Source organism: Athene noctua, chromosome Z (genome assembly GCF_965140245.1).
Source record: "Athene noctua chromosome Z, bAthNoc1.hap1.1, whole genome shotgun sequence".
Classification (NCBI taxonomy): domain Eukaryota; kingdom Metazoa; phylum Chordata; class Aves; order Strigiformes; family Strigidae; genus Athene; species Athene noctua.
In genome coordinates, this window is record NC_134077.1 from 1,406,895 (window position 1) to 1,430,424 (window position 23,530).

Below are 23,530 nucleotides of genomic sequence, written 5' to 3' on the forward strand. Positions count from 1 at the left end.
CCAGTCTGCTGTTTCAGAAAGCCTTATTCCATCAGAACAGCGTGAGTTTGTACTAGAATTTAAACTATAAACAGTCCGGCTGGAATTCTCTAACAAAAATCTCCAGCCTATCGGTTAAACGAGATGCTTTGCTAGATATAATTCTGCTCGCTGAGATACCGATTCCTGGAAGTTTATTCAATAATCTGAGATTTACAATCAGAATCCCAGCAGAAGGATGTGAAAAGGCTGTACTTCGTCATTCTGTCCCTTCGCTTCCCAGCGCGGAATTGTTCTTCGGAGAAACATGCTGAGAAAGTTTTAGGAGATTAACTGTAACAATAAACACGCTCTTCAACAAGAGTTAGAATCAATCCATCAAGAGGTTGCAGTCTTTCACGAGGCCTTCAGTACATTAATAGTCCTGTGAGCAGGGGAACAGCTCACAAGGAAAAGCCACAGCTCTGGCGGTGCGTTTTCAAGTCCCGTTTTCCAATCCTGTGCCCAAGTTCTCTTTGTCTTCTGCATCACACCAGAATTTGCTGATGGTTTGTGTCGGCGCAGACCTGCCCTCCCAAGCGGGGACGCCAGCGTTAGGCTCACGTGTAGTCTCCGGTGACAAGCACCTTTAGGCCAGTCGGAGGAAATAGAGACCAGCACAAGTAGATAAGAAATGCTTGTTGCTTCAGGTGGGTGCTCTAAGTGAGATAACTTAGCCCTCAGCATGATCCTGGGCCGTCCCTGCAGCTCCTGCAGCCGGGACCGTCACGTTGGTGTGGTTGGAGGGGACAGCCCTGCCCGGCTCTTCAGGCACCTCTTTCTGGAGCTGTGCTCCATGCAGTCATCTAATCCCCTCTGAACCTGCTGAACCTGCCTGCTTGCCTGGCTTCCCCAAGCTGCATGCTCTGCGGGGATGGGCTTCACCTATTTTAATTTTTTTTCCTGGAAGTTTCATCAAATGTTCCCTTGCTCTTGCCTCAAACCGTTGTCCATCATCGGTTAATGAATTAAAACCTTCCTTGGGGTCTGGATTTGGCTGCTTCATTCAGTTAAAGCCCAGTGTAGAAATGTCTTGGATAAACTGTGCCCTTCCAGTTTTGGGGAAGTTCCCTAGTGTTCCTGGTGTTAAATTGTTCCATGTTTTACTTAAGAACTTGAAAACATCTGTCCTTGTTCACAGCAAAAGCTCGTCCATGCAACAGTCCTGCCTCCAGCAAAAACTCTTAATGATTTCCTTGGGAGGAATATCAAAACAAAGCAGACATATATGATATTCTCCCAGTTGTTCCAGCGCTCAGTATTTAGGAAGCTTGAGTTCATTCTTCTCCATGAAGTGACCCGGCCTTCCCTGGAGGTTCGGCCTGGCACGGTGATGTTACACCCTTGTGGAACGGTGCTCCTCCTCCTTCAGACTCCGCTCCCTCAGGGCCCGATGCGATCCTTCCCCCTCGTGTTGCCCCCAGCAGGAGATGATAGCCTTTCTGCCCTCTTGTTTCGCTTCATGTATCATTTCACAGAACCCCAGAATCATCCAGGTTGGAAAAGCCCTTGCAGCTCCTCCAGCCCAACCATGACCCTCCCCCTGACCGTTCCCAACTCCCCCAGATCCCTCAGCGCTGGCTCAGCCCGACTCTTCAACCCCTCCAGGGATCCCGGGGACTCCCCCCTGCCCTGGGCAGCCCATTCCAACGCCCAACAGCCCCTTCTGCACAGAAATCCTTCCTCAGAGCCAGCCTGACCCTGCCCTGGGCAGCTTGAGGCCATTCCCTCGGGGCCTGGCGCTGGGGCCTTGGCTCCAGAGACTCATCCCCCCTCTCTGCCCCCTCCTGGCAGGGAGTTGCAGAGGGCCAGGAGGTCTCCCCTCAGCCTCCTCTGCTCCAGACTGAACCCCCCCAGTTCCCCCAGCCGCTCCCCAGCAGACCTGTGCTCCAGACCCTGCCCCAGCTCCGTTGCCCTTCTCTGGCCACGCTCGAGTCATTCAATGGCCTTTTTGGGGTGAGGGGCCCAACACTGAACCCCCTCAGCGAGGGGCGGCCTCCCCAGTGCCGAGCCCAGGGCTCAGATCCCTTCCCTGTCCCTGCTGGCCACACCAGTGCTGACACAAGCCAGGATGCCACTGGCCTTCTTGGCCCCCTGGGCACACTCTGGCTCATTCTCAACGCCCCCCCAGGTCCCTTCCTGACTGGCTTTTATCATACCCTGCTGTCGTCGTCCCTTTTCTGAGCTAGAGAATCCACATTTATTGAGTTCATTCTCCAAGGGAAGCACCCTCTACGTTTTCTGACTCTGCTTCTTCTGTTCTCTAGACCTTGATGCTCCTTCTTGATGGACTTCCCAGGTCTTTGCTCCGTATCCAAAATACCGGTGTGTTGTGAATTCATAGAGGGACATAACAGGCCTCAGGGTTGTCTCTGCTCTTGGCCCAGTCGTTGCTCGTCATTGGGGTTTTCTGGGGGTGGTGAGGGGCTGGTTCATCAGCTCAGATTGGCACTAATGACTCACTGTAGCTCTAGGTGTTCTCCTTTTTCTGGACTGTACATTAGGTAACTGAGAGCCCCTTTGTGTGCATTTATGGCATAAGGCTTTCCCCCCTCCCCGTGTTTGTTGCCTGGTGGCTTTTGTGTATGTTTGGCATTTACTACCCAGCGAGCTGGTGTTGCGAGAGCTGCCCTTTGCATCCTATCCTATCACCCTGAATCAGGATCTTGCCAAACATCACAACTTGAGCGTATGCCACGGCTTTCTCCAGGCCACGTGTGAGTATGTTCAACAGTACAGATCAGCACAACGGGGAATTTGCTGGGACTACGCCTCCCTTACAAAGCTAACTATTCCTGCTCTTGTAGTCCCCCTCTTAATCATTTCTTAATCTGCAAGAACATCCTTGCTTCCCTGTTATCTGAAGACAGTTTAGTTTCTTTAAGAGCCTTCGTAAGCTGAGCATAGGAATCCGTTTTATTTACTGGATCTCCCGCACCAATGCGCTCAGCGTGTTTTTGAAAGCATTTAGATTTGCAAGACATGACTTCCCTCCGCCAAAAAGCGGTGTTGGTTGTGTGATACGGTGTGTTTGTCCACACGGATATTGCTCCTCTGTATCTTCCCTAGTAGAGAAGCCAGATTTAAAATCTGGTAGCCCTCTGAATTCACAGAACTTTGCTTTCAATATTAGTTTTTAATATTTTCTACCTTCTTGACTTCAGCACTAGGTTGGCCTAAGCAGTTGGTTTTATGCTGCAGTTAGAAGTTAGACAATTTTGTGTTTGAGTTTCTTGAGAGCTCTTAGAAATGTCATTTGGCTCATCTTTATTTTCCTTTTTATCAATTTATTTTCAAGCCTTTACATTGACACATCACTTGGAGCCAATTTTTCTGACTAATCCTTTGTAAAATATCATCTGTCCCGTGGCAAGGCAGATGAAAATAATCTATTTAGCACTTCTTCTATTACCCTTTTTTTTCCCTTGCATTCTGTTGCATCTTGGTTGTTTGCAGGTCCCACCAACTCTCCATCATTGTCCTTATTTGTGATTGGCTTGAAAAAGCTTTTAGTACTAACTTTGAAGCCGTTAAAAATTGCTCTTTCAAAGTTGGGTGGTTTTTTTTTTTTGGTCTTGTATGTAACTTGCATTAAATTAAATATTTGCCTAAGATCCTCCATCTTGCTCAGCCCCTACATCTTCTGGGTTTTTTCGGAAAGCTGAAGTGGAAGAGCTCTTGTTAGATGTGCTGAAATTCAGCCGTTTATTTAAATAGAATCGATACCTGTTCTGCTTTCTCCATTTTTTGGGGAAACCACCTGAGGTTTGGTTTTATCCAGGGGTGACAGAATATTTAAATAGCGTGTCGTAGGAGCTGGTGGTGAAGGGATGGACCAACAACTGTGCGATATTAATAGTTAGAGTTGATTATCTTCCACAGCCGTTCCCTGTGTGAAGCAGCACTGCACGTTACCCTTCTCTGTTGTGATACCCTGGGTTATCTTTTCCTGTGTTTTGAGGCCTGGTTCTTATTTCTGGTAACACCCAGTCCTGGTATGATGTTAATTTTATCACAGTGCTCCCAAAATCATTGGCCTCTTGCAACAGACGCTTCTTGCTGTGTTTCTCCTCAAGACTCTTTATTTTTCCATTCTTCCTTCCACACAGATTTTCTTTGGTCACCTGCCGATCTCAGTCCTGTCCCTTACATTACCAAAACGACAGCTAAAGCAAATAATAGCTCACCTGTAAAATAGTTTGTGATGTAAGAAGGAAAAGCATACACTGAAAAGCGTAGCTGTATTTAAGCAATCCCAGTGTTTTGGGGACATGCACACTTTCAGGAGATCTCTGTCTACTTATGCTCATCCTGGTCTTCCACGTGGAAGGTGCCGTAGTTACCTCCCTTTGCCCATTTTCTCCGCTGTCCCTGAGAACCCGAAGCCAAGACGATGGCGAGCAGCTGGGAAGGAGCCTCTGCTCCTCCCTCCTCCGCCTTCCCTCGGGGTTTTGCAGGCCCGAGCTGGGGTTGCCTCTGGGGCTGGCGTTCAGTAGCCACCAATGGACGTTCTTCTCCACTAATTTGCCCAGTTCTTTTTAAATCTATTTATACTTTCGGTCTTTGCATACCTTAGTGCAGCAGTTTTTCCCATCTGCTTGGATGCTACTGAAAAAAACCCCACATTTGTTTTGTTTGGTTTAATGGGTGACTTTAAGTTTTTATATAAAGAGACCAACAAGTAATGCCGTGAGCTTGCCTTCCCCATGACACAAACCCCTACTCTACTGCTTTTCAAGCATCCCTTTCCCACTGAAACTGTGCAAAAGGGGACTTTGCACGCTGCTGCCCATCCCTGAGGCTCTCCCTGTATGTTTTCCAGGCCTACCGCATTAATTTGTCTTCAAAGTCTTCCAGGAGAAGTTTAATATTCAATATATCTGAAGAATTCCTTTGTTCTTAGTGGTAACTAATAGAAGACGTGGCCCAGCTCAGTGCTGTCAGGTTTCCGAGAGCACGTGGAACAAGACTGTGGTCCCTGCCTTTGCTTCTCCCACAGGACCAGTGTAGCTCATCTCATTAGGAGAAACCAGCCTTCAGACAGACAAATGGAGGACTTAATTTTAGAATAATGCAGTTAGAGTCACTTAGAAGAAGGAAAAAACAATGCATGATTTACATTTAGATTCGCAGTTCACTTTAGAGCAAAGTAACTGAATTTCTGGACATCTGCCTGGTATTATTCAAGGCTCAAACCTTTAGATTGTGATTTACAAGGTTAAATTACCCTGAAAAGTTGTATCTCGAGCTGACACCGCCTGTTCTGTCTGTCTTCACGTTTCTTTATTTATCTTTCTTTGTACATCTTGATGCCCAATTTCAAACTGAGCTGAGATCACAAATAAGCTGTCATTGGCAGATGAGCACATTTTCAAGTATGCAATAACAAAAGGAAAAGTTTAACTAAGAAAAAGAATCATTAAAGGAGGAGTTGCAAATGGCACCGTGTGAGTTTGACAGCGTCGGGGACACGCGTAGACCTTGAGGCCTTCCCAGGGGAAGGTGCTGTAGGAGAGATGCTGAGATGTCCAGGTTACACAGTCGGGTTAAACGTGAAGGTGTACAAATTTGATAACACGCACGTTGTACGTGAGAAATGGAAGGAAAATGCTGTTCTGTGCCATTCCTTAAGGTTGCTTAAGTGGACCCTGCTGAAGGGAAGCGTTGGGTTTAGGCGGGATGGGTCCCTGGCGGCTCTGAGGGCAGAGGTGCTGCTGAGGCAGGGAGGCTGGGGTGGAGGGCACAAGGGATGGAGGCTTGGAAAAGCTGCGTGGAGGAGGTCAAGGCTTTCAGGGAGGGGAGCGTGGAGGAGGCGGAGGGGAAAGGGTGCGCTGAGGGGGGGGGACGGCAGGACATCCCCCCCTGGCCCACAGGTTTCCCAGCTGCCTTCTGAACTCAATATTTCACTGAGTAACGCTGCAGGGAGACTCGCGGGAGGCTTTTTTATATTGTTTTTTAATGACCAACAAGTGCCTGTGCTTGTACTTGACAGTACAGACACGGGCTGGGTTTGCTATTGAGGTCCTCCAGGCACGGGATCCCGTGGCCTCGTGGTGCAGAACCTGCTGGGGGACTGGGGGGGACACGGGGGGGGCTGAAGCCCTTCAAACCCCGTGGCGTATGGGATCCTCACCAGCCTCAGCCCTCGCGTTCCCAACCCTGCTCCAGCCTTTTGGGGGGTGGCTCCTGTGACTGGTGGTTTCTCATGGTCTGGCCACCTCATTGGGGGCCTCAGGGGTGAAAGCAGAAGTGTTGGTCATGGGCAGCTGCGCTTTTAGTTCCTAAATGGTCATGCAGATGCTGAAACTGGTAGGATGTTTCGCCCTCGTTTTTCTTCCCTTTGATTTCTCCTGTAACGGAGAAGTTTTCCGTCCCGTCACCCGAGCGTGAGAAGCTGGTGGCCTGCTACACCAGGACTTGTCTTGCCCTAAATTTCTGATGTGAAATGTGCAATCCAGTCACCTGAGAGACGGGGAAAAAATCATTTCATTAAACGTTCGAGCCAAGTCAGAAGGAACACTTGGGAAAAGTCTGTATGGAATTCACAAAAGTCTTCAAACCACGCGGTGAAAAGTAGACAAAGGACCAGGGTCACAGGGTGAACGAGGAGACAACAAAATACCGAGTAGCTGCTCATTAATTGTCCTTCCCTGGCAGCGAGGCCGGCTCGGGCTGCCGGGGAGCGTGGCAGGAGCCTGCAATTAGTGACTGGTCCCAGTGCGGGCTCAGGGAGAGGAACTGGGCTGCCCTGGCAGGCTGGGCTCCGACCTTTGCCACCTTTATAACCTTCCTCTGTGGTCGTTTGGGATGGTTTCTATGTGAAATATTGCCCTTATATATTAGTGCCGTAGAGTTTTTGAAGAGGAAACCCCTCGTTAGAGTAGATTGGCGCATCCTAGAGCAGAAACTCAGCACCCTGGGGCGGGGCAGGGGAGGCAGGAGCCCTTCCGCACCCCCAGGCTTGCCTAGCTATGTGCTTGCTTATTTTCCCCAACTTTGAGTATCTTCTACTATCAGAAGCCTTTTGTTCAGAAAAAGTGATATGGCCAAATACGCCATACATTTTTTTTAAAAACAGCATGTCAAGTTTATATTTTATCTGCAAAAATGGAGCATGAATGTGTTTGATATCTACCTCAAGAAACAGATTAATGGTAATTAAAGATTAATTTTATGTAATTAGTATTAGAATGCAATTAAATTATGAGTAAGTGGACCAGGAATAGAAGTCTGTGATGTCTTACTGTCTGTTTTTACATCGAGTCTTTTGTTTTTCAGCAAACAGAGGAAGTGGGGCAGCAGGCAGCTCGCAGACTGGTGATGCGCTGGGGAAAGCACTTGCCTCTGTAAGGAAATATTTACTTTGGAATACACGTTTACCGTTTTCAAAGTGTGAACTTTAATCAGAATTGGACGCCTGGAGTTTACGAAGATGAGCAGCAAACGGGAGAGATCTGGTCTCAGAGGTCACCCGCGTGGAGTTACTGCCAACCGAAATATCGAACAATCAGTGCAAAATGGTGTTTAAAAAGTTTTAGATTGAATTTTACGGTAGAATAGAAACGGCGAGAGGGGAGGCCTTGGCCTGGTCACGCTGACTGGGTGCCGAGGAGCTGTGTCTGTTAGTCCATCCCCCCCCTAGGGCGAGGGAGGTCTGACCAGAACCCAGCGGCAGGATGACTTCTGCGCTAACAAGACTCCTTTTGAATTTGCCTTTAGATTTTCTATTTTTCATGGCAGTTTCCACCTATTCAGTTCCCGTGGTTGCTGTTAAAGTCAGCGGTTGCCCCCTCTTACCTGGGTGCCTGGGGGACGGCAGTTTTCTGGCTCAAAGCAGGAGGAAACCCTGCCGTGCCCCAGCCACCGCTGCGGGACCGGTTGGCACGGGCTGACTTTTAATAAGGACCACTATAGTTATTTTCTGGGCAGAGTGGGTTCCATTGAGTTCTCATGAGAGTTAATATTTTTTTTTGCATATTCTTCGATGCTTCATTGAAAACAAAAAAGACCAAAAGTCGAGACTTTAGTTTGCCTGAACCGAACCGATACAGTACAGAATCCACTTTGAAGTGGTGCCCTGACAAATGGCACGGGCGGTGAGCGGGGACGCCGCGGGGCGGTGGCACCCAAGCACGGGGCACGCGGGGCCCTTCTTGCTGGAGCAGTGGATGAGTAGTTGGGAGTTTGCTGCTGCGGCTTAACCCCGCTGTGCCAGGGTTTAACGTGCTCCGCTCCCTTTGCTTTATTTTGGCCGTTAAGGGATTTCAGCAGAATGTTAAAAAAAAAAAAAAAAAAAAAAAAAAAAGAGGCAATTTTCAGGCGTGCTTTAAGGCCTTGTTCAATGACGTTCACTCGTAAAGTAGTTTATGCAATGAAAATGTGTATATCTACCGTAGCAGGTCCGTGTGACAATCAGAAACCATCGCTGAATTGGCTAGTGTCTGTTCCCATCAAAAGGGGTCTGTTGTCTGGCTTCCTGCATCTAATATGTCTTTATAAAAATATTAATATTTGAATAAGAGGCTTTTTAACCTGTCCTGCTTTCATTTAAATGAACTGAATGCATAAGAATTCCATATTTCTTTCTGCATCAGTTTGTGATGGCTTTAGATTAATTCTGTATCATCTTTTAAAGATCTATTCTCCAGATCACACCAACAACAGCTTTTCATCAAATCCTTCAACTCCTGTTGGTTCTCCCCCTTCTCTCTCAGGTATTGTTGTTACAATTCTATTTTACTGAACGTTTCAACGTATTTTTGGTAGGAGGTGCCTGAATGAGCTCCCGCGGTGCTGGGTGTGAGATGCGCATCCAGCGTTGCCCGCGTTGCCGCGCGGAGTCCCGCGGAGATGAGCAGAGAGGGGTCCTACACGCTGGATTGCCAGGGCAGAGAGAAGGTCGTTGCAGCTCTCAGGCAGATGTATTTACAGAAAAGCAACTTTTATCACATCCTCATTGCGGCTTCCTTGCAGTGTCCTCGGGCTCTTGCGGCAGATGGGTTCTGCCCTGGGCACAGCGTGTCCCCGTGCAGGGACGCCCCGGCCCTCGCGGCAGCCTCGCTCCAGGGTGGCCCTGCCAGGTACATCTTGACCGTTCCCCTGCCCCATCCCCTCCCGGGGATGAAGCAAACGCCTGTTTGATCCCTAAAAATGTGTCTCTGGACAAAGCGAGCCCCTGTGAATCCGCTTGATTCATTTTACGCCTTGTTCACAAGAACTGCCTGTTTTAACTAAACCCACTTTACTAATAAAAGCTGAAACTGAAAAGATCCAGAGGCCCAGGGTAGTTCTCATGAGCGTCAGGTGTTTTAAACGTTTACCTGAATATAATTCAGATTTCTTAAACCTTTGAGGCTTTTCAGCTAGAGCGTTAGGCTTCTCCTCGCCCACAAGCCCACGCTAACGCCTTGCAGGAGGCCTCTTGGCTTCCCATCCCCTCTTTGAGACGAGGTCTGTGTCACAAGCGACCAAAGGCCCTGCTCTCCTCTTCTCTCTGTGTGAGCCCCGTTAAACCTCCCCGGGAGTCCTGAAAAACGGCCGAGGCCGCCGTGTTTCCGTAGGGCAGCGCTGGCGAGAGGGCTTGAGCCATCCCTCCCTCGCCGTGGGGCACGAGCAGCAGGGCAGAGGTGGAGGGAGCTCCTGGGCTCCTTGGCCTTTGAAATGGTGCCCCAGCCTCCACGAGACGTAGACCTAGGAGCAGTTCTGTGGTGCCAAGACCCTTTTGGAAGGAGGGATGGAGAGAAGCTTGCGCAGGGCGAGGTCCGGGAGGACACCGTGCCCACCTCCGTCACGCTCGCCCCGAGTGTGTAACGTTGGGGTGAGATCCAGTCAACAAATGTCCCCATAAAGCCACCCCTGGCTGGGGACAGAGGGAACGCCTGGCCTCTTAGAGCCTGGGGTGGGGAGGGGGTGTGTCCCATACCTCAGAGAACAGCAATTTGCCCTTATTTTGCCTGGAATCACCCCCGAGGTGTAGCGCCCCCGGCACTGGGGCTGCGTTTCTCCTAGCGAGGTGCTGCCCTCCTTCCCGATGGAAGGGGCCGAGCCACAGAGAAAATCCCGTGCTAATTTGGGCTGCGTTGCTTTCTGCAGGCTCTACTGGGTAAATAGGGAGAACCGAGTGTCAAAAAAAAAAAAAAAAAAGGAGTATAAGTGCATTTAAATAAGAGCTGAAAGTGTTTAGCATGCAAGACACTTTCCCTCAAGGATATCAAGGGCTAGTTAAAAATTATTTTGAAAGTAAAGATTGCTGCTCATTGCTCCGTTCAGTGCTGTAGCAAAACCTCAACTAAAAGCTCCACAGGGACCAGAAAAGGGAAGATTTAAGTTTTAATTAGAACTGACATAATTTTGACTTCTATGAGAACAAAATTACACTGCGAGAGCCTAAAAAAAAATTGCCATGAGTTCCACCCTGGCCTATCTCAGTTCGAGGAAATGCCACTCAATGTAGACGTTAAGATTAAAACCCTAATATTTCCATCTCAAATTCTTAACCCTGTTTTATGAGATCATTCAGAAGATCACTTGTTCAAAAGAACATTATAAATTGTCTAAGCGTTGTGCTAAATATATAAAAGCTGTTGGGAAAATACTCGAAAAAAAAAAACCACCTTCTTTTCCCCGTGTTTGCCTCTTTCGCATGGGCAATTTTTTCCTTAGAAAATGCTGCTGGGTACCAAGAGCACTTTTCTTCCCGCAGCAGCAGGAACAGATTTAGAGCAGCGGATCTAAACCAGAAGGTTTTCGGTCAGACCTTTGGTGGTCTCACCGGGCCAAAGCAAATAATCTGCCCAAAGAGAGCGCAAACCTTACCGACGTCTCCGGGAATGTTGTGTGCAGTGCTTTTTACTGACTGCTTTTTTTAAAGATTCTGTAAATTTGATGGTGGGGTGACGGAATCGGTGGCACTGAGGATGTCTCGAAGCAAGGCTAGGAGAATGGGCTACTCTGTGCCGGGCTGGCTCAGGGGTCCGGCCGCCCACAGCCCCCCGTGGCACCGCTGCTTCTCCTTCCACCACCGAGACGTTTCCTTCTCCCGGAGCCTCTCGCAGCTCCAGCTGCCGAATGAATGCAGCCCTCTATGCGGAGGAGCAGCCTGGGGGAACTTTGTGGCCTGCATCTACGTGCTTTGCTACAAAATACCTTTTTTTTTTTTTTTTTTCTTTTTTTCCATCCGTGTGTATTTTGGAAGTTCTCCATATGTCTGCTCTATAGTCTATCTGGAATACGGCATTTACATGTCTACAAAACTGTCCAAAAAGTTTGAAAGACATTTTTGTTTGCATAGTTCTAATGGTAATTCCAATTTTACTATTAGCAGGCACAGCTGTTTGGTCTAGAAATGGAGGTCAAGCGTCATCATCTCCCAATTATGAAGGTCCCTTACACTCTTTGGTATGTTTTGATTAGTGACCTCCTCTGCCTCAGTATTTTACTTGCTGTTCTTTCCATTTCTCATCCATTCTTCTCACACAGGTTTTCATTTCGTTAGTGACCGCTAATGCCCTCGGACTTGATTTTACCACCTTTAAATTCGTATCATGGGTGCCCCGTGCTTTAGGTTATGTGATGCGGTTTGAGATGCTGCTGGCCAGGGTCTCCTGTTCGACAGGGGGATGCAGTCTTGAAACCGACTGAAAAGGGGAATGAGGACCACAAAAAAAGAGGGGAAGGAGGGTGAAGAGGCAGGTGGAATAAACCGAAGAGAAAATGGGAGTAGAAAGCCGCGGCGTTGTCACGTGGGATGGCGCGTGGGCTTTGCCCCTCAGAGCTGGGGAGCGAGGGAGGGAGCGCAGCCGATGCAGCGGGGATGGTCAGGAGTCCTCTCCCTGGGAAAGGCCGGCGGGCTGAGCTTGCCAGGCTGAGCTGGGCCTAAACGTTTACGTGGCAGAGAGGGTTAAAGGGATGGCAGGAAGATTTGTTACCTTTCCTAATGGAAAGAGTTGGAGTTGGCCAAAAGCGTAGTAGGACAGAGCTGTAGAGAGTCTCGTGCCCTCTGTCTTGCTCTTGGTTGTTGGTCTCGGTGGGAAGTTGAGAGGGTTTCACTACCAGCTGTGAAAAGCCTGACGTATTGTCGGGTGTAAAATAAACAGCACTAGAGCTTAAAAGCTTCCTTAAAAAAAAGGCAATCAGATATCTAATTCCCGAGAGCACCGGGTTTAACCCCCCTAGGATGAGGTCATGTTGACTTCCTTAGAGGTTTGCCAGAGTCAGGAATTGGGACAGACTGGTTTTTCCGCCCCGATCCAGAAATCCTTCTCCTGATGGACCACGATATTTTCTAGACAACATGTCTTCGGAAGGTTTTTTTAGTTATTTTGGTTTTTGGAGCGCGGTGGGTCGGTTAAGAGATTTGCTGTAGAGGTCCATAAGCTACGTCTAACGATTTTTGCAGCTGAGGTTCCCCAGTGTTTGGGGACTGTCCTGTTGAGCTTCCCCCTTTTGGATTTTATTAAAAACCAAAGACTTGAGGTGCCCAGACCCGCCCCTGGCTTGCGCTGGGCATGGCCGAGGACAGCGGTGGGGCTCGGGGAACGCAGAGCAGGCGGTGCAGGGGGGTTTCTGTGGGCAGCAGCTCCCGCAGTGGGTTGTTGGTGGAGCACCCCCACGCAGACACGGGGCCCTCCTTTTCCTGGAGTAGCCAGGGCAGGCTGAAACCTTGAGGTTGTTACTCCCCATGGCCCGTTGCTTCTCCTCATCCTCGCCCCGCCCGCAGCCCTCCTCGGGGGCTGGATTCTGGCTTAGCTGGAGCGCGGCGGCGTTGGGAGGCAGGAACGCGGGAGAGCGGCGGTCGGGGTTCTCGGGGTTGTGGGTGTTAGGATGGTTGGAAAAGTGGGAGCTGAGGTTGTAGGGACCCCAACGGCATCGCTCCCCTCGCCCCCCACGACCGCCCTGGCTGCTAGTCCTTGCCACATTGCTCACCGTAAGCTGTTCAGTTAGGGAAGAGTATTTAGCGCTGCTTTAACCGGTGATAAAAGTGATTTCAGGATGCATACCTGTAGGGAAAAAAACCCAACTGGCAGCGAGGGACTGGAGGAGCCGGTAGTTTATCTTCCTCTCTTTGTGTGTGATCCTGGGATTAGATGGGGGGAGGAAAATCCCGGTTAGAGATCGATTACAACTAGAGGTATATTTATTTCTTTACTTCTACTTCTTTTTTATTTTTTTATTATTTTTTTTTTAAGTATCACTAAAACTTTTCAAAGACATAGAGGGCAACATATGTACTGTAATGATTATGTTCATGAGGAATCATTGAACCTGTTTTGCCCATGAAAATCAAAGCTGTACTCGTGTTAACCATGCTCTCTCCTTCCCCACAACGCTACTCTAAACATTGCCCTAGGGAAACAAAACCACTCCTCTCCAAAAAAAAAAAAAAAAGGGAAAAAAAAAAAAGCTAAAACCAACAAAAAAAAAACCAAAAAAAACAACCCACACCAAGGGGTTGAGAAGGAAGGACTGGCTGTCAGTGACCGTGCCCCCGCGCGCCCCACGCCCACCGGCGGCAGCGCCTCGTGCCCGGCGCTGGGCAGCCCCGCGCGCTTGCTGATGCTCTTCCCGCTTTGTTTCTCGCTCCCAAACAGCAAAGCCGGATCGAAGATCGCCTGGAGAGGCTGGACGACGCCATCCACGTGCTGCGCAACCACGCGGTGGGGCCCGCCACCGCCATGCCGGGGGGCCACGCCGACATGCACGGCTTGATAGGGCCGTCGCACAACGGAGCCATGGCCGGGCTGGGCTCCGGCTACGGCACCGGGCTGCTCTCTGCCAACCGGCACTCGCTCATGGTAAGTGTCTGGGGTGGAAGAGGAACGTGCTTGGGGGGCTCGGGGAGGGGAAGGAAGGGATGGATGGGGCAGGGGTTTTGCCGCTTCGTGGGTGCTGAGGTGTGGGTGCGTGTTCCAGAGAGAGGGAAGGGATCTGAGCCCTGGGCTCGGCACTGGGGAGGCCGCCCCTCGCTGAGTGGGTTCAGTGTTGGGCCCCTCACCCCAAAAAGGCCATTGAATGACTCGAGCGTGGCCAGAGAAGGGCAACGGAGCTGGGGCAGGGTCTGGAGCACAGGTCTGCTGGGGAGCGGCTGGGGGAACTGGGGGGGTTCAGTCTGGAGAAGAGGAGGCTGAGGGGAGACCTCCTGGCCCTCTGCAACTCCCTGCCAGGAGGGGGCAGAGAGGGGGGATGAGTCTCTGGAGCCAAGGCCCCAGCGCCAGGCCCCGAGGGAATGGCCTCAAGCTGCCCAGGGCAGGGTCAGGCTGGCTCTGAGGAAGGATTTCTGTGCAGAAGGGGCTGTTGGGCGTTGGAATGGGCTGCCCAGGGCAGGGGGGAGTCCCCGGGATCCCTGGAGGGGCTGAAGAGTCGGGCTGAGCCAGCGCTGAGGGATCTGGGGGAGTTGGGAACGGTCAGGGGGAGGGTCATGGTTGGGCTGGAGAAGCTTCAAGGGCTTTTCCGACCCCGATGATTTGGGGATTCTGGGAGCAGCAGTGGGGTCAGGCTGGCCTGTGCCTTGCCCGGGAGCGGGGCTTTTGTTTGGGGGCCACCACTTTGCCCTTCTTGTTAACCCCGTGCACAGAGGGGCAGACTCTGCGTGTGTGCACATGGGTCTGTGGGTGCACAAGGTGGGTGTAAAATCCTTGGGTTCGTTCACTCTATCACTCCCAGGCCAGGTAAAGCTCGATTCCCTGCCCCTCCCCATGAATGCTTTTCTATTTTTGCTTTTACACAGAAGTCAGTAGCATTGCGTTTCGCTCGGGACCCGCCGCTTACGCGGGAAGCCGGGCGTGGTTTTGGCACGCGGGGCTGAAGAAGGTTTGAGGAATGGGAGCTAATCTCATCCTTGGTTTCAAACCCATGCTTAAAGCCAGGAGGAGGAGGTAGTTCAGAGCCAGAGCTGCGTGTGCTCGCTGTGGCACGTGTTTCAGGTGGGGTTATGAGCTCTTTCTCCCTCGGGAAGTTGTGGGTGCGGAGGAGCCTGGCTCTGCAGACCCTCCTCGGGCTCGTGCTGGCGTTACGGGTGACCGCTGTGTCCCCAAAACCTGCAGGATCAGGTCTGTAATTTGCCTGACGTGCACCACTCGGGGCTTTAGGACAGACAGCTTGCACTTTGCAAAGGAAGTATTTTGCAGCTGCTTGCTTTCTTGCAAAGGAAAACCATCTCGCTTCAATATTCTTTGTTTTTGGTATGTTAGAAAAATAATAAGGAAAACCATCTGACACAATGGATGGGAGTTTATAGAAATCCTCAAGTCCCTCAGCAGAAGTTAATGACAGAACACGATCCTGGGGGAGCAGAGTAATGGTGATTCTTGATTAGGAAGTGGCGAGGTTGCACCCGGGCAGAGCTGAACCAGACCAGTGCGGTCTTCACCGGGACCAGAAGGCACTTGGATTTACATCCCCAGATTTCATTCCAGAAATAAGTGTTGCTTACTCTCACGTGGAATGGAGGAAGGGAACGAGGAGTGTTTTCAGATGGTTCAAGCTATTTAGGTTTGTTAAGATGGGGGGAAAATCCGTGGAAGTAGAAAAGGACCCGACAGATTCGTGGCCAGTTTGCTGCTACGGAGGACTGGGCTTGATCCCCCGCTCATCCCACATGCTCGGGGCAAGGCAGGGCAGATGAGAAGAATTTCCATTAACCATATACACAGAGGGAGGAGAGCGTGTGCCTCTGCTAGAGTCACATGGAAATTTCTCCTTGCTCTGCAAGAATCCCTAAAAAACAAGACCAAAACCCCCCCTTGGATTGAAAAAGTGCATGAAAAAGGACCCCAAAGCTGGTGGAGTGGCAGTGTGTGCCTTGGGCATGGATCTGCACGTACGTACGTGTGTATAATACACCTTCCCTGGAGCTGTCTGCTGTTTTGGTTTTCCTACCTCAGAAAAGCGTAGTGGAATTAGGAGGAGCGCGGGGACAAACAGCAGGAATGATTGCAAGCACAGAAGGATTTTCCTGTGAAGGGAGGTTGAACAGATTGTGGTGATTTTGTTTAGAAAGGAGCTGAATAAGAGGAGACATAATAGAGGTAGGTAGAATAATGGACAGCATAGAGAAGGTAAATCTAGCTCTCCCATTCATCCCGCCTCATAATTAAAGAACAAGGGGACATTCAGTGAACCTGACAAAAAGAAATACTTTTTATTCAACACACAATGACCTGTGAAATTCATTGCTCCAAGATGTAATCAAGGCCAAATGTTCAGAAGCATTCCAAATAGGATTAGACATCATATGGAAAATGCAAACATTTAGAGGTTTATTTGACGGGATTCAGACAGGATTCCTCCTTTTTTTCACAGGGGAAGGAAAAAAAAAGAAAGAAAAAGAAAAACTTTGATGCCAGATCTTGAGGCAACTGCTAGGGCAAGGAAGGAGCTTCTTCTGGTGGCCAATTATTTGCTAATTACCACGTTCCCTGGCCTGCTGCGCGCCGGGGACGCCCCCGCGCTCGGCGCTGTCGCGATAGTGGTTGAGGTGATTATAAAATAATGAGCTTGCAGCGGGCTGGAGAGTGTGGCTTTATTCAGCAGGGCCCAGCCTGCCCGGGGTCGGCTCAGCAGCCCCCAGCACGCTCCGTCTCTGGCCAAGGGCAAGGTTTTCTGGCTAACTCGGAGCACTGACCGCTGGCCAGAGCCTTCACGACACGACATCTGCCATCTCATGCGGAAATTTAAATATCCCAGCTGGCTCCTTCTTTCCCCCGCAAGAAAAAGTTTGATGTTGAGGTATAACTAGCCTTGACCGAACAGTTCTCCCCTTCACACTCATCCACACACAGTGCCCCAAGCAAAATATTTGCCCATGATTTCTCTCGCTTCAGGTTATTAAAATGTCGCATCAGTTGTTGAAATCGAGCACCTGAGAAAGCAAAATAAGGGGGAGTTTGTCCGTTTGTTGTGGTGGGTTTTGGTTTTTTTTTTATTGGAGCAGGTTTGTGACAGGCTCTGCTCCTCGATTAAATGAAACGTTACTATAAGTGACTCCGTCGTGGGTAAAATATCACTAAAAGCCACAACTGAGACTGCGCCGTTTGCAGCTTCAAAAAAAATATGAAGTGAAAAGGCCTGAAAAGGGTCTTGGCAAAAGGCTTCCGAGAGGTAAAAAGATGCTTTTTCAGCAGCTCAGTTAAATCCATCTCCTCTCCCCTTCCCCAATAAAATTAGCATGAACCAGACATTGTTTTGCTCTCTGTGGCAGTTGCTGAGAATTCACAAAAGGAAATTCTAGATTGTAATTTAGCTTGGCCTCAGGTAATATGTTAAATACACTTGGGATACATATAATCTAAGATTTTAGTTTGTACAAAGCTATTTTTTCCTCCAGTGTTTAAACAATACTGCTTTTAATGAAGAAATCTGGCTTTATTAAAAGCCAGATCTGTGACTTACAACTGTTTCTGCATATCTGCTCTCAATCAAGAGAAAAGAGTTTAATTTTTGTAGCTTTGTTCGCTTTGCATATGTTAAACTGATGGAACATGCACCCAGGGCATCACTTCAGAGACAGTTTGTTCCATAAATATGTGCTCCTCGCTTAAATACCAGATGTAGGTGAAGTTAGATTTAAACAAAAAAAAACAAGCAACAATGAGAAATCGAAGTGCCAGGATCGTGCGTCTGAAAAAAACGTCCTGCGTATTTTTAGAAATGTGTAGGCACTTGGTGTTTTTCAGGAGAAATACTCAGTGTCGGGGTCTTGACTGGTTCTGTCGGGACTTCGCTAAGAAAGGGGATGGTCGGAGCAAGGTGACTGCAGGATTTGGATGCTCTGAAGGCAGCGCTGCTGCTGCGAACAAGACGGGGCCATTTCTCTGCAAAGGCAGAGCCTGCCGCGTTCCCAGGCAGCATTACTCACTGTCTGAAACCGTAACTTGGGTGAAAGAGTCGGGCCCGATAATTTCTTTTGGAAAACTGGTCTGAATTTTGAAGTAAAAACATAAGAACAAAGGAAATAGTTTTTGAGTAGAGTCAGTCTGAAGTTAGCCTTTGACCATTTGATACATTCCACGCTGAAAAGGAAGTTGAAGGGGGAAAAAATTTAAAAAAAAAAAAAAAAAAAATCAAGGAGGATACTGGTAATGTTTTCCACATTTGAATTTTAATACATGAAACAGGCTATAAAAGGCTGGCCAGCTGCAGTAAATAAAGTAGCAGTGGGAGGTATGGACCGGAAACTTGCCGAGCGCGCTGGTGGAAGCGGCTGTGCCCACCGCGCGCTGCCCGGGCGACCCCGGGGCGAGCAGAGCCACGCTCCCTGCCCGCCCGCCCGATCACGGGCACCTCTGCTCCCAGACAAAAAAAACGAGGCAGAGATCGCTCAGACGCTGCTGGAAATGGGACTGGGAGCGCTCGGCTTTGCCTGGAGCCAGGCCAGGTTTACAGCTGTGTGGCTGGGAGCAGCGAACGGATTGCTCGAGCAGGCTGGCTTAAAAGGGATTTCTTATTTTACGTTCCCTCGCCTTTTTTTTCTTTTTTTTTTTTTTTTTTTTATTAGCGGCCCGGTGAGGAGAGCGTTTAAGCATTGACTAATTTTTAGCAGGCCCCTGGAACTTGCTGGTGGCCCTGTTTCCAATTTTCCCCGTGCGTCTTCATTCGCACCGGTTACAAATACAGGGCGTTCGATACCAGTTTAGCAGCAAACTGGTTTAGTGGGGAGAGCCTGGAGGAGCTTCCTGCTCCTCTGCGCCCGCTATGTCACAGCCACAGCACGTGCAGCCAGAAGGGCAGCAGAAATAGGGATATTTCTTCCATCTCAGCCCTAGGGTGCAGGAGCTTGGCGGGGTGGAGGGGAGGAATTTGAACACCCAGCACCTCACCAGTGCACCCAGCATCCCCCAGCCCCTTTGCAGGGGGAATTTGGGGCTCATGGGGTTGAAGGGGGTGACCCCCTCATCAAGGTGGGGAGGTGGAGGTTTGGGTTTCCCACCCCACCAACACCCGGGTTCCGCAGCCGGGCACGTGCTCAACTTCACCACCGCGAGTCCGTCCCGTTGGTGCCGTTGGAGTTAAGCACGAGCTTAAGATTGAAAACACAGTAATTAAAAGGGAGTTGACCTCCCTTTGGCGGGCTCGTAAAGTCGGTACCACCCGGGACACCCACAAAGAACCTGCTGGGAAGAGGCCCAGAAATGGTGGCTTAGAAATGGTGGACGAGGGAGGGGTTGGTGTCAGGCCGCCCGTAACGTTTCCGTCTCTGGAAGGGTCTTCAAGGCTGAAGTTTTAGAAATCGCACGTCAAGGTAAAAACTTGGAGTTTTGGTTGATTGAATCTGCCCGGCTCTGTCTCTCAAGGGCCTGAGCTGAGCGTATATTTTGAGCTTTAGCTGCAAATCCCGTGGTTATTCCAGAGGTTGTGCGGATTGCGGAGATTTTATCGGAATGCTTCACCTCGAACTGTAAAAAACAGCAAAACGCCAACTTTTGCGCAGGAATCTTTGAAGACACGTGGGTGTTTTTTTCAGCAGAACACAAAGGTATTGATGAAAATTATAAACCAGGAATTCACATTTCTACATCACATTTAAGACAGTGCTTAGAAGCCCGTCAGCCAGCCGGCACGCTTCACGTGAGGGCCCACAGGAAAAGAGCGTGTTCGTGTGTATTTTTTTTTTTTTTTTTACATCCACATTAAATTAACTTATGGAATTTTCCACCCCTAGGAATTAGAGTAGCAGCTCATGAAGTAATTCTGTTATGTCATTCGTACATAAACAAAGAGAGTCAAGCGACTTGGCGTTATTTAAAAGGCAAAATTTGGCTTTTGCTGTCTCGTCTTACTGTCTTTTTCTTAAGTTTTAGCACAGTTGTAGCTGCTGCGTCTGTGATTTGTTTTGCTTATTGTGTTTTTTAGTTAGCAGGTATAATATAAATTAAAAAAAAAAAAAAGGACAGAGTGACAGAGTGACCTTACTGGAATGAAGTCTGCCATAACGGGCACCAGTGTAGGGGTTTTATATAGCACCATTTTCTGCCTAATTGGTCGACATTCCTAATGCCGTGCAATTAGAGCCTTTATCATATTTTGAAATTATTTTGGAGCTATAAACTTCATTTTGACCAGGAGAGAAACCGCTGACCAATATTTAACCGACACCTTTTCAGGAAAGCGTTGTCCTGGCACAATGGCTCCATTCATTTCCAACCAGCTAATTAGGCACATGGTTAAACCCCACCCCCCCAGGCCCCCCCTCCATCCCCATCGTATTTGGGTTGCTGGGTTTTACCGTCTGCGTCGCTCCCTGCGGTGGCTGAATCGGAGGTGTGGAGCTGAGGAAGGTGCTGGGGGGGGAGAAAGGCAGCAGCGAGGGTGGGTCAGGCACCTGATGCTCCAAAGGGGACAACTGGGAACCAGAAGAAAGCCTCCAGGTGTGTGGACTTGCTTGCAGCAGGGTTTCCCCCCTCCCTCTCTGGCCGTTCAGTGAAGAAGAGTTGAGATTCTTAATCCTGTACTTTAGGACCCTTTATATCCCCGGATTTAGCCAATACTTAAATGAATAATCATCTCTGCTGGAAAAGAAATGGCAGTGATTATTTCAGTGACTTCCCTCCGAAGACCATGGCAACCCACTTCCCTCCATAATAGGTCCCAACCGGTTGCTTTCCCTTAAAACACCCCAATTATCTCCCACGGTGGGAACGCGAAGCCGGCCAAGTGTGGGAGCCCTCGCGCTGAGCGAGCGCTCACGCCGGGGAAGGGGGGGACAGGTTGGGGAGCAGAGCTCAGCCCCGCGGCCTCGGTAGCACCAGATTTTTGGGGAAAAAAAAACCCAAAAGGCTGGAAGGCAGCTCTGCACCCCCCCCCCCCCGCCACCCAGTGCCGAAGCAAACCTCACGCTGCCGCGAGTCCCCGGGACCCGCGTGGGTGCTGCCGCGGCCTCGGGCGCGTTCCCCGGCATCCCAGCCTCACACTCGGGCTTTTTGTCCCCTTCACCTTCATTTTCCCCTGCCTTTGAACGGCAAAGTCCGGCTTTGCCGCTTTAGGCTCCGTTTAAACGGCTGTCACATACAACTGGCTCGCAAACGGCCCTTTCAGAAGATATTTGGCGAGCTGCTTAGTGCTCAGCACTACTCTTTTTTTCTGTAGGAAAAAAAAAAAAGTGAACTTTGCTTTTTCCCTGATTTAATGCCCCTCTTAATGTCTTTTTTTTTTTTTGTCTTTTTTTTTTTTTTATTAAATCCTTTCTTTTGCTTTTGATCTTATTTATAGCTGAGCCACTGGTCATATGGAAACTATTATTGTATAGCATGGAGATGAAAGACTTCGGTGCAGTTAAATAAGGGTGAATAATTTGGACCAATAATACACACATACAGTGAGAGACCATTTGTGTCAGAGTGCCCTGCGCTGTTCCCTTTTTAATATAGCGGTAGAGGTTTATAAGGGCTTTGCGCAAATCTGCTTTCTGTCAGACTTATAAATTTTGACAATATTGAACACATGTTAACATGCATCACCTTACAACTTTCTTGCCGCGTGTTTTTATTTATCTAATTGGATAACACAAGGTCATCGTTTTTAAAAAGGACAAAAGCATGTTGCTCCTTGGGTATTGCCATGATATTGCCCAGTTAGGAATAATCTTTTCCTAACTATAGAGTGAAGGGGCTGTAGGTGATAGTTTCTCCTTTGTATTTAGACAGTTAATTGCGTGTGAGACGTGAGACAGCGTGAGAGGGGTTAACTCTAAGGAAAGGGGTGCAACGCTCGTAACTTCATAGGAAACCTTTCCCCATTTTTTACAGCTTATGTCTGCTCCTTACCATGCCCAAACTTCAAATGCCCATCTGTGAGCAATAAAAGAAACATTTGTATGAGCATTTCTTCCCGCTGCTCGGGATTCACTTCTGGGTCAGGTAGGGGCTCTCCTTGCTCGGGACGATGAAGTTTCCCCCGTCACACCCGTGACACGCAACCCGAGGTGATTGGAAACGAAAGGCAGCTCTGCGGGGTTCTCGGTGCCGGGGGGTTCCAGCAGCACAGTTCTGTGTGTGGAGGGGGGACGGGGCGGGGGGGCCGCTCACCACGCAGACAGGTTTTTCTCTTTTATGTTTGCTGAAAATGGAATGTCTTCCCGGTCTGTCCGTAGCAGCAGGTGAGCCCCTGTGTGCTGGGGCGGGGGGGAAAGCTGGTGCCCTGGACCCCCATTCCTTCTGGATCCCCATTCCCCATGGACCCTGTTCCTCCTGGCCCCCCCATTCCTCCTGCCCCCCGCCCCATTCCTCCTAGCCCCCATTCCTCCTGGATCCTGCCCCTCCTGCCCCCCCATTTCTCCTGGTCCTCCATTCCCCCTGAACCCCCATTCCTCCTGGATCCTGCTCCTCCTGCCCCCCCATTTCTCCTGGTCCCTATTTCTCTTGGTCCTCCATTCTCCCTGAACCCCCATTCCTCCTGGATCCTGCTCCTCCTGGCCCCCTCATTCTCACCTGGACCCCATTCCCCCGTGGCAGCAGTGGGGAAGGTACATGCAGAAGGCAGGATTTCACTTCTGGGGGGGTGATGTCTACATCTTCAACAGGGGAAGCTCTCCTTTTACAGAAAAATCTGTGGTTGCTCTGTATAAAAGGGATTTTTAGACAGATCTGTCCTTCCCGGGGGCTGGGCACCCCCGTCTGGAGCCATGGAGGGGGCCTTAGGCCAGCACCTTGCTCTGGGGACCCTCCTCTGTGCAGATAATATTGGTAAGGATCACAAAACTGCCGGTGCAGTACATCTTGACATCGATGGAACAAGGATCTTAGCAGAACAGTTGCGTTTTAAAAAAGAAGGGAAAACGCACTTTGTGGAACAAAGGTGAAACTGTGAATTATTTTCCAGCACCCCAGCCTCGCGTTCTTTATCTGGGTGAACTACAGGTACAGTTCTCCACTGTGAAATGCTGAGTATTCAAGAATTAACTTCCACGTAGTTTTTCAAAACGGCTTCACATTCGTGATGAATGTATAGATAGTGCAGGTAATGTGGAATACACACAGACCAGCGTAACCAGAAAAACCTGACATCTGTGCTGATATCTGTTCTATAAAGATGAAAATGTACAGGGAAGGGAAGGCAGGGTGTAGCTTTCTTCCAATTATTCAAGTTTTTAAAATACCATAAAAGAGGAAAACAGGTGTGAATTGTATCAGTCACAGCGTGGCCAGCAGGGACAGGGAAGGGATCTGAGCCCTGGGCTCGGCACTGGGGAGGCCGCCCCTCGCTGAGGGGGTTCAGTGTTGGGCCCCTCACCCCAAAAAGGCCATTGAATGACTCGAGCGTGGCCAGAGAAGGGCAACGGAGCTGGGGCAGGGTCTGGAGCACAGGTCTGCTGGGGAGCGGCTGGGGGAACTGGGGGGGTTCAGTCTGGAGAAGAGGAGGCTGAGGGGAGACCTCCTGGCCCTCTGCAACTCCCTGCCAGGAGGGGGCAGAGAGGGGGGATGAGTCTCTGGAGCCAAGGCCCCAGCGCCAGGCCCCGAGGGAATGGCCTCAAGCTGCCCAGGGCAGGGTCAGGCTGGCTCTGAGGAAGGATTTCTGTGCA

At 49.7% G+C, this 23,530-nt stretch overlaps 1 protein-coding gene across 26 annotated transcripts in view; it reads left to right on the forward strand.

Moving 5' to 3' along the window:
• TCF4 (transcription factor 4) overlaps positions 1-23,530 on the forward strand; it is a 238,988-nt gene that overhangs the window by 202,666 nt on the left and 12,792 nt on the right. For 18 of the 26 annotated variants that reach the window (XM_074931270.1, XM_074931276.1, XM_074931272.1 and 15 more), the window contains 4 exons: positions 7,297-7,364; positions 8,654-8,732; positions 11,339-11,415; positions 13,608-13,811. In XM_074931270.1, coding sequence (XP_074787371.1) covers positions 7,297-7,364; positions 8,654-8,732; positions 11,339-11,415; positions 13,608-13,811 — 428 coding nt within the window. Of the gene's footprint in view, positions 1-7,296; positions 7,365-8,653; positions 8,736-11,338; positions 11,416-13,607; positions 13,812-23,530 lie in introns of all 26 variants that reach the window. The other 8 variants (XM_074931261.1, XM_074931264.1, XM_074931266.1 and 5 more) reach the window with 4 other exon arrangements.